General features: G+C 43.5%; 1 protein-coding gene across 1 annotated transcript; it reads right to left on the bottom strand.

Moving 5' to 3' along the window:
- Positions 1-445: 445 nt before the first annotated feature.
- On the bottom strand, positions 446-10,374 carry Tfam (transcription factor A, mitochondrial). The gene is made up of 7 exons (XM_059281631.1): positions 9,894-10,374; positions 9,133-9,251; positions 7,731-7,801; positions 7,062-7,211; positions 5,514-5,609; positions 1,189-1,245; positions 446-768 (listed from the first exon to the last, which is right to left on the bottom strand). Exons 1-7 carry the CDS (start codon positions 9,992-9,994, stop codon positions 628-630), a joined length of 735 nt encoding a protein of 244 aa, XP_059137614.1. The 5' UTR covers positions 9,995-10,374; the 3' UTR covers positions 446-627.
- Between the last annotated feature and the right edge of the window lie 1,439 nt (positions 10,375-11,813).

Below are 11,813 nucleotides of genomic sequence, written 5' to 3'. Positions count from 1 at the left end.
CAATATGCATAGACTTAGTACATAATTTCTTAGTTTTTACTTTAGGAAAAAGATGAGAAAAGTTTGTCTGTAAATCTTTGTTCCTATTATAAAAAGCTGTTATGATGTCAACAATCACTTATATGTACAAACATCAACTTTACACATGATTTATGCCTAGAAATCACTTCATCTAATGAATCTAGAAGCTCCTTTGAATACGCAGTTACGTCATAGCTTTGCCATAGCTGTGAAAGCAGCTCTGACCCTGGAACATAGGGGGGTGGGGACACACTTGCACGTAACCGTCATCAGTGTAAAAACGTCACATGTAACTGTTACGAGTGTAAAAGTCACTTCATAGTCTACCGACCTCCATCAAACACAGAATGATTCACCACTACATGCAGATGCATGGACAGTCTCATCTCTAGTTCTTAAGCAAAAAGCACAACTCTGCAGGATCTTTCACAGTCAGGGCTTGATATAATAACAGAAATGTATTCAACGGCAGAGGTCCATGGGCTACAGAAAAAGGAACTGACTATCCAGTGTCAACCAGCCTTAGCCTTTCTTATTTGACTATTAAGGCACTGAGACCTCGTTGGTTTCTTGTGCCTAATCACAAAGACAACTCCATCTTCGGTCTTAATTCTCAGTGATGTCTCGTGCTCGCTTCACATTGCGTCGAATGAGATCACTTCGTCCAACTTCTGCCATTTGCTCTTCCCAAGACTTCATTTCATTATCATAACGAATTCTATCATCTTTAGCAAGCTGAATGTATGCCTGAGAAAGTGTTGAAATATTTTATTTAGAAAAGAGGAATTAATCCCTGGAGTGCTTCCATCTACACAGAAATTATATCACTACTTTCCATGCACCAAAGGAGAATACAAAAATAATTTTAAATAAAATGTTAGGGGAAAAAAATTAAGAGAAAGTGTTTAGAAAGTGTTCTCCAAGGGTTGGTGGGTTTTTAGTTTAAGGACTTAGGGGAGAGAAGAGGGCAGGTGGGACAAGACATGTTTGAAATGCCAGTTTATTTTGACACACTCCTGAGAGAAGAGCCAAGTTGGTCTCAACGAAGGCAGTCCCTGAGTACTGCCATCACACTGGTGCTGCTGCGCAATGCCACGGGAGCCAACCCCACCCTGACTACTCAGGCACTCTAGACGGACACAGAAAGCCAGGAACTGTACTACTTACCTGTTTTTCATCACTAGATAGTTTTTTCCAAGCCTCATTTATACTCTTCAGTTTTCCCTGTAAGACAATGGATAGTTAAGGTGTACACACCTAAGAAGACAGCAAAGGAGATCACTCCCCATTTATTCCAACACAGAACTCAGCTGTCATTCATAAGCAACACCATGCAACGTCAACTGACACTTCCACTGGACTGTTACAATCCCATTGAACGGTTACATTTACATGAGTATAAAATGAAATGAGTTACCTCTTGATTAAAAAATGTTTGTATTCAGGTATAATCTCCAGTCTGTCATAAACTAACTTCACAGGTGGTTTTTCTTCCCTGTAGTGTTTTATTCTAAACTTTGTGCCAAGATGTTTAGGTATTATCATAGGAATGGAGCAAGCAGTCCTTAATTCTACTCAGCTGATCAGCTGACCTGAGAGGTACTACAGGCAAAAGGCCACTTTACATCCCTTAGGCTTTGTAATCCAGGGACAGAACATGGTTTACTTTTGCACATTCTTCCAAATTCCATTAAATAAAGTGTAAGGTATAAATGCATGTGGACAAAAACCAGCAGAAGAGGGCAGCACCAACATAAACTGTGGACAGTGGCAGGCTGGAGTGCTAAGTGGACTGACTGACATTGGCTGGAGTGCCCACAGGCCGTAAGGAGAACCTGCGAGCTGTCCCCGTGGCAGCACCAGGTGGGTGTCACAGAGGGGATGGGAAAAGCAGCGTAAATGCCCACTATGGCAGGTTCCAGGACTTTCATATTCTCAAGAGAGAAAAACAGTCACAGTGAAGAATAGGCCCACTTGAGGACCAGAAGGCAAGGGAAATACGTGAAAACATACAGTATTTAGGGACGGCGAAGGATGTTCAAAAACAAGAAAGTGAGAAGACAGACTCAGAAGGTCTATACATAAATACAAGCTATATCGTCTAAACAGAAAGCAACAAGCAAAGAAACTAAATCAAAAGTACTTGAACTCAAGCTGGTTTCATCTACAAATTTCTGAAATTACATTTTTACTTCTGTGTGCACGTGTATGTGTGCACACAGTGGAGACAGAGGACAACTTACAGGAGCCAGTTCTCTCCTTCCACCATGCAGGTCTGGGGAAATCAAACTAGGGCAGGTGCCGTTACCAGCTGAGCCATCCCACAAGCCCAGATTTTCTTGGTCTTTTTTTTTTTTTTTTTTTTTTTTTTGGCTTTTCGAGACAGGGTTTCTCTGTATAGTTTTGGTGCCTGTCCTAGAACTCACTCTGTAGACCAGGCTGGCCTCAAACTCACAGAGACCCACCTGTCTCTGCCTCCCAAGTGCTGGGATTAAAGACGTGTGCCAATATCGCCTGGCTCAGATTTTTTTTTTTACATCTGTGGTTTTGGGGACAGCCTGGCTGCCTTCATATTCTTGATCTTCCTGCCTTAACTACCCAACTGGCAGCTGTATTTCTCAAAAATCAGTGGCTAGAAAAGCAGTAGTAATTTTGAAATGCTGAAAAAAACATTTCCAATCTGTAACTCTATGGCCAATCTAAAAAACACAGGAAAAGGCAGTTTTTAGACATGTAAAATCTGAAACACTAATTTCCTACACATCCTTAAATAAGGAAAAGCTAGAATGGGGGTAAATCAAGGAACACAAGCAAGGGCACAAGGCGCCGACGCAGGAGGAGCTTGGTGTGCTGTGTGCACCAGAGAGATGGCAGCTGCCAACCTGAATAAACCACAAGCTTCAAACTGAGCTGACAGCACACTAGGTGTACTGAGCTAGTGAGCACTGAAAAGTGGGATTCAAAGATCATAAAATGGGGAATTTGAATGATGTTTCCTTGTTTGTAAATATGCTGGGGATTCAACCGCTGACAAGCCCCTCATGCATGTGTATGCATATATGTATATATGTGTTTGTGTCTATGTGTCTATGTGCATCTGTATGTATCTATGTGTGTGCACCTGCATATGCATGTATGCGCATGTGTACATGCGTGTGTATGTGCATGAGCCTGTGGGGGGGGGGGGTGGCATTAGAAGGCTGGGATGTTTGCAGATGTTCTCGTGTGGCTCAATCTAGCTTGGAATTCTCTCTGTGATGTAGGATAGCCTTGGTCTCTCAAGGACCGGGAGCACAAACTTGAGCCACCCACCCAACTTAGCCAGTATCTTTAAATGAATAAAATTATAATCAAGTTATATTTCCATTACTAAGGACAGGGCCCAGTCATTGATGTTGCTGGGTAATCCTAGGGTATGGCCTGCTCCAGAATGGATGTATTCAAAGTTCTCACCAGCACAGAGCTTTCCTATATGACCATATTTTCAGTAGGATGCTGGAAGATGCCAGAGTTTGAAATTGTACAAGAAAGGATTACTAAGTTAGATCCACTTTTGCTGAGTGGAAATAAAAAAACAATGGTGGGTCCTGGAAGAGGGCCTAAAGAATGAATTTCCTTGACTTCTACTAGATTCTAACTTTTCTTTTTTTAATAACTTTTAGTGGTTAGAGTCTATGAAGCTGTTTCCATTAAAGGAAAATACTTTGAAGATGAACAACCATTTTTCTAAGCAAATCATGGTTATTCTGGAAAAATAGCAGTATGATTTTACTGAACACTGAAAAACAAAGATATTTTTGGTAAAATGATTGAAATTTTAAAATCCCAAAGAAAAGTGATTAGGTAGCCACTACAAGCCTGAGAAGAGCCACATTACACATATACCTCACTTAAACATGTACAACATGTAAGTGCATGGCAAAAGAACTTGGGAACCAATGACAGAACCAGCTGACTCCAGTGGTGTGCCTAGCGAGCTCAACTGCCCAGTGAGTGATCTGGACATCTACACTTCTTTACCACAGCACTTTATACAAGGACAACAGCTGCCATTGTTGCTCTTGATGGGAGACAACAGATGGGCTTTGTGTCCAGCACATTCTTGTGCCCATGTCCACATGGACAGCACATACCCACAGCACAGGTATAACCAATCTTGTTAAAGGACAAGGCATAAAGAGACAACCTCAACCCCAAAACAAAACTAACAGCCTCAATCTTATCCTTTCCAGGGATGCTGACACTTAAGAGCTGTTGGAGTATGAAGTTTCTAGAAGAATCTTAACATCTCACAATATAAAAATGCTGCCCCCCTCAGGACTTCTTGTCCTTGAACTCACTCTGTAGACCAGGCTGGCCTCGAACTCAGAGATTCACCTGCCTCTGCCTCCTGAGTGCTGGGATTAAAGGTGTGCGCAACAACCCAGCTTAGTGTTCTCTCTCTCCTCTCTCTCTCTCTCTCTCTCTCTCTCTCTCTCTCTCTCTCTCTCTCTCTCTCTCTCTCTCTCCCTCTCTCTCTCTCTCTCTGTCTCTCTGTCTCTCTCTCTTTTTTAAGATAGAGTTTCTCTGTGTAGCCTTGGCTGTCCTGGAATTGATCGGTAGACCAGGCTGGCCTCAAACTCACATCCACTTGCCTCTACCTCCCAAGTGCTGGGGATTAAAGGCATGCACGACCATTACCAGGCATGTTATGTCTCTTAAATGTAAAGAGTTTGTATTACATACAGTTGTGTGAATGTGCCTGTGTGAACCATAAAAACAGAAAGACGACTTAATTAGAAATATTTTGAAAGTTGTTCCAGTGTGTATGCATAAAGTATGTACGGCAACCTATGGTCAGCACACACCCAACTGCATGTGCTAGGAACAAGAACTTTTGTCTTTTCCAATGCTAGGAATCAAACCCAAGACATCATACAGTCCCAGCTGGTTCTGCAGTGAACTATACTGTAGCTAGAGTTTTCCTGCCTGGCCCACAGTCAGGGCAAATCTCTTTCACCTGCCAGTCCCACAGCCTCTCAGACCCGACCAAGTAAACACAGAGACTTATGTTGCTTTCAAACTGTATGGCCGTGGCAGGCTTCTTGCTAACTGTTCTTATAGCTTAAATTAATCTATTTCCTTTAATCTATACCTTGCCACATGGCTCGTGGCTTACCGGCATCTTCACAAGCTGTTTCTCATCGTGGTGGCTGGCAGTGTCTCTCTGACTCAGCCTTCCACTTCCCAGCTTTATTCTCCTCCTTGCCCCGCCTATACTTCCTGCCTAGCCAACGGCCAATCAGTATTTTATTGATTAATTAGCAACACATTTGCCATACATCCTACAGCACTATACACTCAGCTCCAAGGACTTTTTTGTTTAAAGAGACACAATAAATGTCCACATTTTCTACTTTCCTTCATCATGTGACATGCCAGACATACAACTTCCTACATGATTTTAAACTAAAATAAACACAAACCTACGAACAACCTGCCGCTCTGCTTACCTGAGCAGTTTGATCTGTAGCCTCTTGAAAGCTTTCAGATACATAAATGTTGTATGCTGATCGAGGTCTTTTTGGTTTTCCAAGCAACATTAATTCCTGGATAACAAAAATAAAAGTGTCAGATACAGTCACCAGGAAGCCTAATAAGCTAAAGAAACCGTTTGCTATAATGCGTAACAGAGTCCAAGTAAACATCACAACTTTGTTTTCTTGAGACTTGCTGGCTGCCACCCTGTGGCCATCCTCTTTCCTCTGCTTCCCAAGTGCTGACATGAATGACAGCCTGCACCACCACACCAGCAAATAGAGTGATTTGTATATAAAGTATGTTTGTTACATCTTGGAAGTCAAAACCTTTTCCAAGCATAAAAGTCTTAAAAACTGTAATACAAAAGGCATTTCTCCATCCAAAAAGGTATTTCCATGTTATTTTTATAGCTTCCAGGAACTGAATCATAACATTTACATATAAAATTTTCTTAAAACCTTTTTTTTAATCCCAGTTCCCTCCTTGCAGGACACATAATCATATTGGCCCAATCAATACATGCCTCCACTGAACCTCATAAACACAGGACTATTTAGTAACCTTATCTCACTCCTTCTCTTAATGGCTTGGAATATTTAAAATTAAAAAGATGTAGTCAGTTCTTAACGGGTGCCAAGAAGGGAAACTATGGAATCAGCACACAGCATCTCTTGCACTTCGTCCCATATTCATTGTAATAGCTACTGCACTCTCCTGTTTATTCTCTGTATTTGGAGTAGCAGTATCTGAATTTATAAAGTCCTGGGGTGGGTGAGATGGCACAGCAGATAAAAGTGTGTATTGCACAACCCCAGTAAAGGTGAAAGAACAGAATCAGCTCCACAAAGTTGTCCTCTGACCTCTAAGCAAGTACCCCTCCCCCTGTTGGATACACATACACAAAGAAAATTTAATAATAAAATGGGGGGGAGGGAGCCTAGAAAACCAAGGGTATTAAATGTCTAAGGTCTTATCTACATGGGTTTTATTACAGAAACCATAAGAGCATTCCCTAAATAAAGAAAAATGTAGCCTGACTTTCAAACAGTATCCTTTACATGAACTAACACGAGTTAGAAAAACGTAACCATGTAGATAGATGTTTTAATAGTTATTTGTTTGAAAGGAAACAGAATTCTACCCCAAGCAACTCCTTACTCAAATAACTGGCATTTTCCTCTGATGTGCTGAGGAAACTCAGAGGAATTTAGTATGTTCAGCAACCTTCAATCATGATCCTCTACAGACAATTCAAATGTGAAAGTTACTCTCGAAGCAAGACTTGGAGTGAAGATTCTAGCTTCTCTTCATTTGCTTGATTCAAGCTTCAGGCCAGTCCTACTGACAGTGCAACCAAGACTTCCCAGACATACCGTGTGAGAGATGACGATCCTGCTTTTGTCTACCTGGAGTGCCTAGGAGTATTCTGCTATGTCACACCTACACACAAGGGAAAACTACCCAGACTCTTGGTTATGTTGATCTTTTCCACAGGAAAACAGTATTTCAATGATACTTACTTTCTTTTTTACTAACGCTTGCTTTTTCATACGTTTTTGCCTGACTTCTTTCTCAAAAGATACCAACTGACTTGGAGTTAGCTGGTCTTTAAATCTGCTCATAGCTTCTTTGTACGCTTTCCATTCTGCCTTAAAATCAGCTTCATACACCTGCACATTAAAAATCCAAATAAAAATCAATGAACTAGTGCTAGCAAGCTCAACACATCACATTTGCCAGGGACCACCAGGTGAAAATATGCTCTGAGATGTATTTTTCACACGCTTGATAATCGAGGTGCAAGGACAGCAACTGACCATCCTTCCTGACTGTTGTCAACCATTTACCTGTACTACACCCATCTACATCCACATCATTTATGAAACAAAAGGTATCAAACACCTTTGTGGACATGACTGTTAAGGGAGAAGAGAGAAAACTAAGAAGATAACTCAGTTGGTAAAGTGCTTGCCATAGCCAGTGTCTATAACCCTCATGCTGGGGAGGGGGTGGGAGCACAGACAGGTGGATCCCTGGAGCTTGCTGGCCAGCCAGTCTAGTTCAGCTGGCAAGCTATGAGCAGAGACCCCATCCAAAAGAAAAGGTATGAACTACCTAGTTTTTGGAAAAAGATGCATCCCTAACTACAGAACTAACTGGTCAGCAAAACTGAAAACATAAATGCTTACTTTTTTTTCTGCATCCGGTAGTTCCCTCCACGCGGCTGCAATTTTTCTAACCAGTTCTGAAAGTTTTGCATCTATAAATCAGAACAGAATGGGAATGGATGTGTCAATTTTATTTCTTAGGGGTTAACTTTCTACGAGCTTTTGAAAAACATCCTGGTGGCTCTAAAACCAAGCTAATTACCACATACATCTCTATATCCTATGGATACAATTTTATCCAGAAATGCTAGAGAACTGTTATTTAGCTTTAGTGAGTATGTTACAGACGACCAAAAGCAGTCCCTGGAAACCTACTGCTCATGAAAGCACTCGGGTAATCGACTGTTTCAAGTTTCTTACGTCTCTATTACTGAAACTCTGTCATGTCTTTCAGGAATTATTGTTAGTAAAACCCAAATAAACTACAAATTAGTCTTGATACAAAACCATGTTGCATTTCAATTACAGAAATACCATTCAGATATAAAGCTATTGTAAAATTAATCCATTTTTCTCCGTTTCCTAACTGAGGATACAACTACTCTATTAACCATGTGTTAGTGCCAAGTCTTACATTTTAGAAGACAGGGTTATGGGTATAAGCAGATCTCTGAAAAGTTTACTGTCTGTCCCTTACCTGCAACAAGAGTACTTTAATTATAGCCTGTATGATTTTCACATGTGCCCTGTGAGGCACTATAAGTAAAAGGGCTTGGAAATCATAAGCAATGACCAACTTATTAACTCAGCTATTATCTTTATATTGTATACTCAAATGAAGGCCCTACAACCCTTTCTTAGGCTACCTGGAAATCTTTCCTACTTGCCAATTTTTTTTTTTTTTTTTAATGAACTCAGGTAATTTCCAATGAATAAGTTAGCGGTGATTTGTATGTACCTTTATTTATTAATTTATTTATTTATCTTAAGTTTTTTTCAAGACAAGGTTTCTCTCTGTAACGATCCCAGCTGTCCTGGAACTCAGAGAGATCCCCACCTACCTCTGCCTCCCAAGTGCAGGGATTAAATGCATGCACCCCCACCACCCGGCTAGACCATTATATTTTACAGAACACTTCCCGGTAAGTTATTTTATTGCTCCTTTACAAACAATGATCTATCACAGAAGTAACTGCAAAGCAAAAGATAATTCATCAGTGGGTCTTCTCAAGCCAGGGCAACTAGGCCTCAACTTTTATCTTTTTTTCTCTAGAGTGCTCTCCAATCTACAGGTTACTTTAAAAATACTGTCATTTATATTTAAGAATTTAAAAAAAAAAGAATTTCTATTAGTTACAAAGTGTTATACAGACCATCAAAAAAATGACTTTTGCTAGATGCTCTCTGGTAGTGCAAATCAAGTTTACGGTTGACAATGAAAATAAATCACATTAGAGAAGAGCACAAGCCCCACATCTCTTACCTGGGTGTTTAGCTTTAAATCTGGGTAGCTGTTCTGTAGAAAACCGAAGGTATGAACTCATAGGTTTCTTTGGATAATTACTCAAGTTAGATGAAAACCATTTCGGAATACAGACAAAGCTACACACGGATAAAAAGAAGTGAATGTCAGATATTTGCCATTCCTATACACAGGCCACAAGACACCAAAGCCAAGGTCAGCCAAGGTGCCAAATATCTTAACACCTGCACCAAAAATGCTAACAACCTTTGAGTGATTTCCCTTCCCTCTGCTGTGCTAAGAATAAATTCAAGGGCTTCATTTGTAGAAGCATGCTAGAAGGTCCTCCACAACCGGCTACTCCTCAGCCTTAGGACTGACTTTAAACCCCTGCCCTACACCAAATCAGAGGCTGCTGGTCTGAAGGCTGCAAACGCGGCACCCTGGGTGACCAAGGCACACGGAAGAGGGGGCTGCAGGGCTGAAGCACAAGTCCTCTAACCCTGGGTGACCTAGCGAAACAGAAGAGGAGGTTGCAGGACTTGAAGCACAAGTCCTGGCGATCGGGGGGCAGAGAAGGGGCGAGCGTTCCGCGCCCCAGCTCCCGGCCCCGCCGCCAGGGCACGAGAAGGAAGGCAGGAGCCCTGGGCACCGAAAGGTAGAAGGTGACAGGAAGTGAGGGGTCGGGTCCCAAAGGCGCGAGGTCCCCGGTGGCCCGGAGACTCGGGTGGCACCAGGGCAGGTGAATGACGGACGTGCGGCGCCCCTCGCCCGCGGCCTACCTGAGCGGCGAGGGCACGCGACCCCCGCAGCCCCCGCACATCTCGGCCCCCGAGCGCCCGAGCGCCCTTAGCACGCCCCACACGGCCCGGAACAGCGCCATCGCTCGGGTTGACGATGCGCTGGCCCCGCACGGCTCGCAGACAGCCGTCGTCTCACACACCACGATGCCAACACACGGCCGAACCACCCGCGTGGGAGCCCCGGGGGTTTGTTATCATGCCCGCCGCGCGCGGGGCACTCTGGGAAGCCCGAACTTCCGGTCCGAGGCAGGAGGCGGGGCGGACGGAAGGCGGTGTGTGTGTCCTTCCCCCCCCTCCGGTGGGCGGGGCTGAGAGGGGGCGGAGCCTGCGGCGAGGCACGGAGGTCTTGGTGTGATGAGGGGTGTTTCGGAGCCGCCGCGGCTGCGGACCTCCCCCGCCGTGTGTGTTCTGCTGCGCGGCTTGCAGGCTGTTGCCGGACCCGTGGGTCGCGCCTGCCAGCTCAGGTCGGTGACGCTGGCGCTGCGGCTTATGTCACAGTGCCTGGCCCCTGAGGTCAGACAACAGTGAAACTGCCTGAGAATCCCACCGTGCTTCATCTGAGCCCACCGGACCGCAGCGCACGGGGCTGCTGAGCGGTGGGGAAGGGGGGAGGAGTGGTCATGAAACTCATCGCTTTTGTGTGCTGTCTTCTCTTTTAAAATTAATAGAAAGGGATGGGGGTCCCCAGGATGGCCCAGTGAGTAGAGGTGCTTGGCCCCGAGTCTGGCAAGCTGAGTTCAACTCCAGGATTTACATGATGGGAAGAGAGAACCAACTCAAGTTGTCCTCTGACCTTCACACACACACAAACACCCGAGTAAATGTGTCATAAAAAATAAACCCTGGCTGGTGCAGGCCTGTAATCCCATCACTTGGGAGGTGAAGGCAGCTGTTCAAACTCATCCACTGCTACATAGCGAGTTCAAGACTACCCAGGGATACATGAGACCCTGCCCCCCAAACAAACCAGCCATAATAATAATAACAAAGCAAAAATATTCTTATATTAACATTTGAGCAGCAAATGTCAGCGCCCTTAATACTCAGGTTTCCCACTTGGCAGATCATGTGGACAGTTTGTCACTTCTGAGATTGTGTGACAAGGACACCTTGAGATGGATTGATATAGTGTACAGTTTGAGTCCTACAAACACTAGTTGTTTTTGGTTTTGGTTTTTTTGTTGTTTTGGGTTTTTTTGAGACAGAGTTTCTCTGTGTAACAGTCCTGGCTGTCCTGGAACTCACTTTGTAGACCAGGCTGGCCTTGAACTCACAGAGATCCACCTGCCTTTGCCTCCGGAGTGCTGAGATTAAAGATGTGTGCCATCACCACCTGGCTTTTTTTCTTTCTTCTTTTTCTTTCTTTCTTTTTTTTAATGCAATGGCATGGAAAAGATTAGGAAGATCTGGAGATATCTAAGGGCTTTAAGCTGTTAAATATCTTACTGAAGGGCTGGGAGTGTAGTTCAGCTGGTAGAGGGCCTGCCTAATATACATAAAGCCCTTAGATTCCCAGCTCCGCATAAACCAGGCCTGGTGTCATAAGCCTCTCCTCTCATAACTTGGGAGGTTGAGGCAGGAGAGTCAGAAGTTCAAGGCTATCCTTGACTACATAGTAAATTCCAGGCTAGCTGGGCTAGAGACCTTCTCTCAAAAGTAAAATAAATAAATAATGACTTTTAAAATACCTATAGCAAACTTGATGGTGGATGTGTTTAATCCCAGCAGTCGGGAGGTAAGAGGCAGATGGAGCTCTGGGAATTGGAGCCTGGTCTATGTAGCAAATTCCAGGCCAGCCAGAGTTAAAATGCTGAGACCCTGCCTAATAACAACTTATTCTGTTGCATACCTGTAATTGTTTTTTCTCGTAAAGAATCGCAGCCATTTACTAGTGTAACA

This window comes from Peromyscus eremicus, chromosome 16_21 (genome assembly GCF_949786415.1).
Source record: "Peromyscus eremicus chromosome 16_21, PerEre_H2_v1, whole genome shotgun sequence".
NCBI lineage: Eukaryota > Metazoa > Chordata > Mammalia > Rodentia > Cricetidae > Peromyscus > Peromyscus eremicus.
The sequence above is the reverse complement of the archived record's forward strand: the minus strand, read 5'-3'. Positions and strand labels throughout refer to the sequence as shown.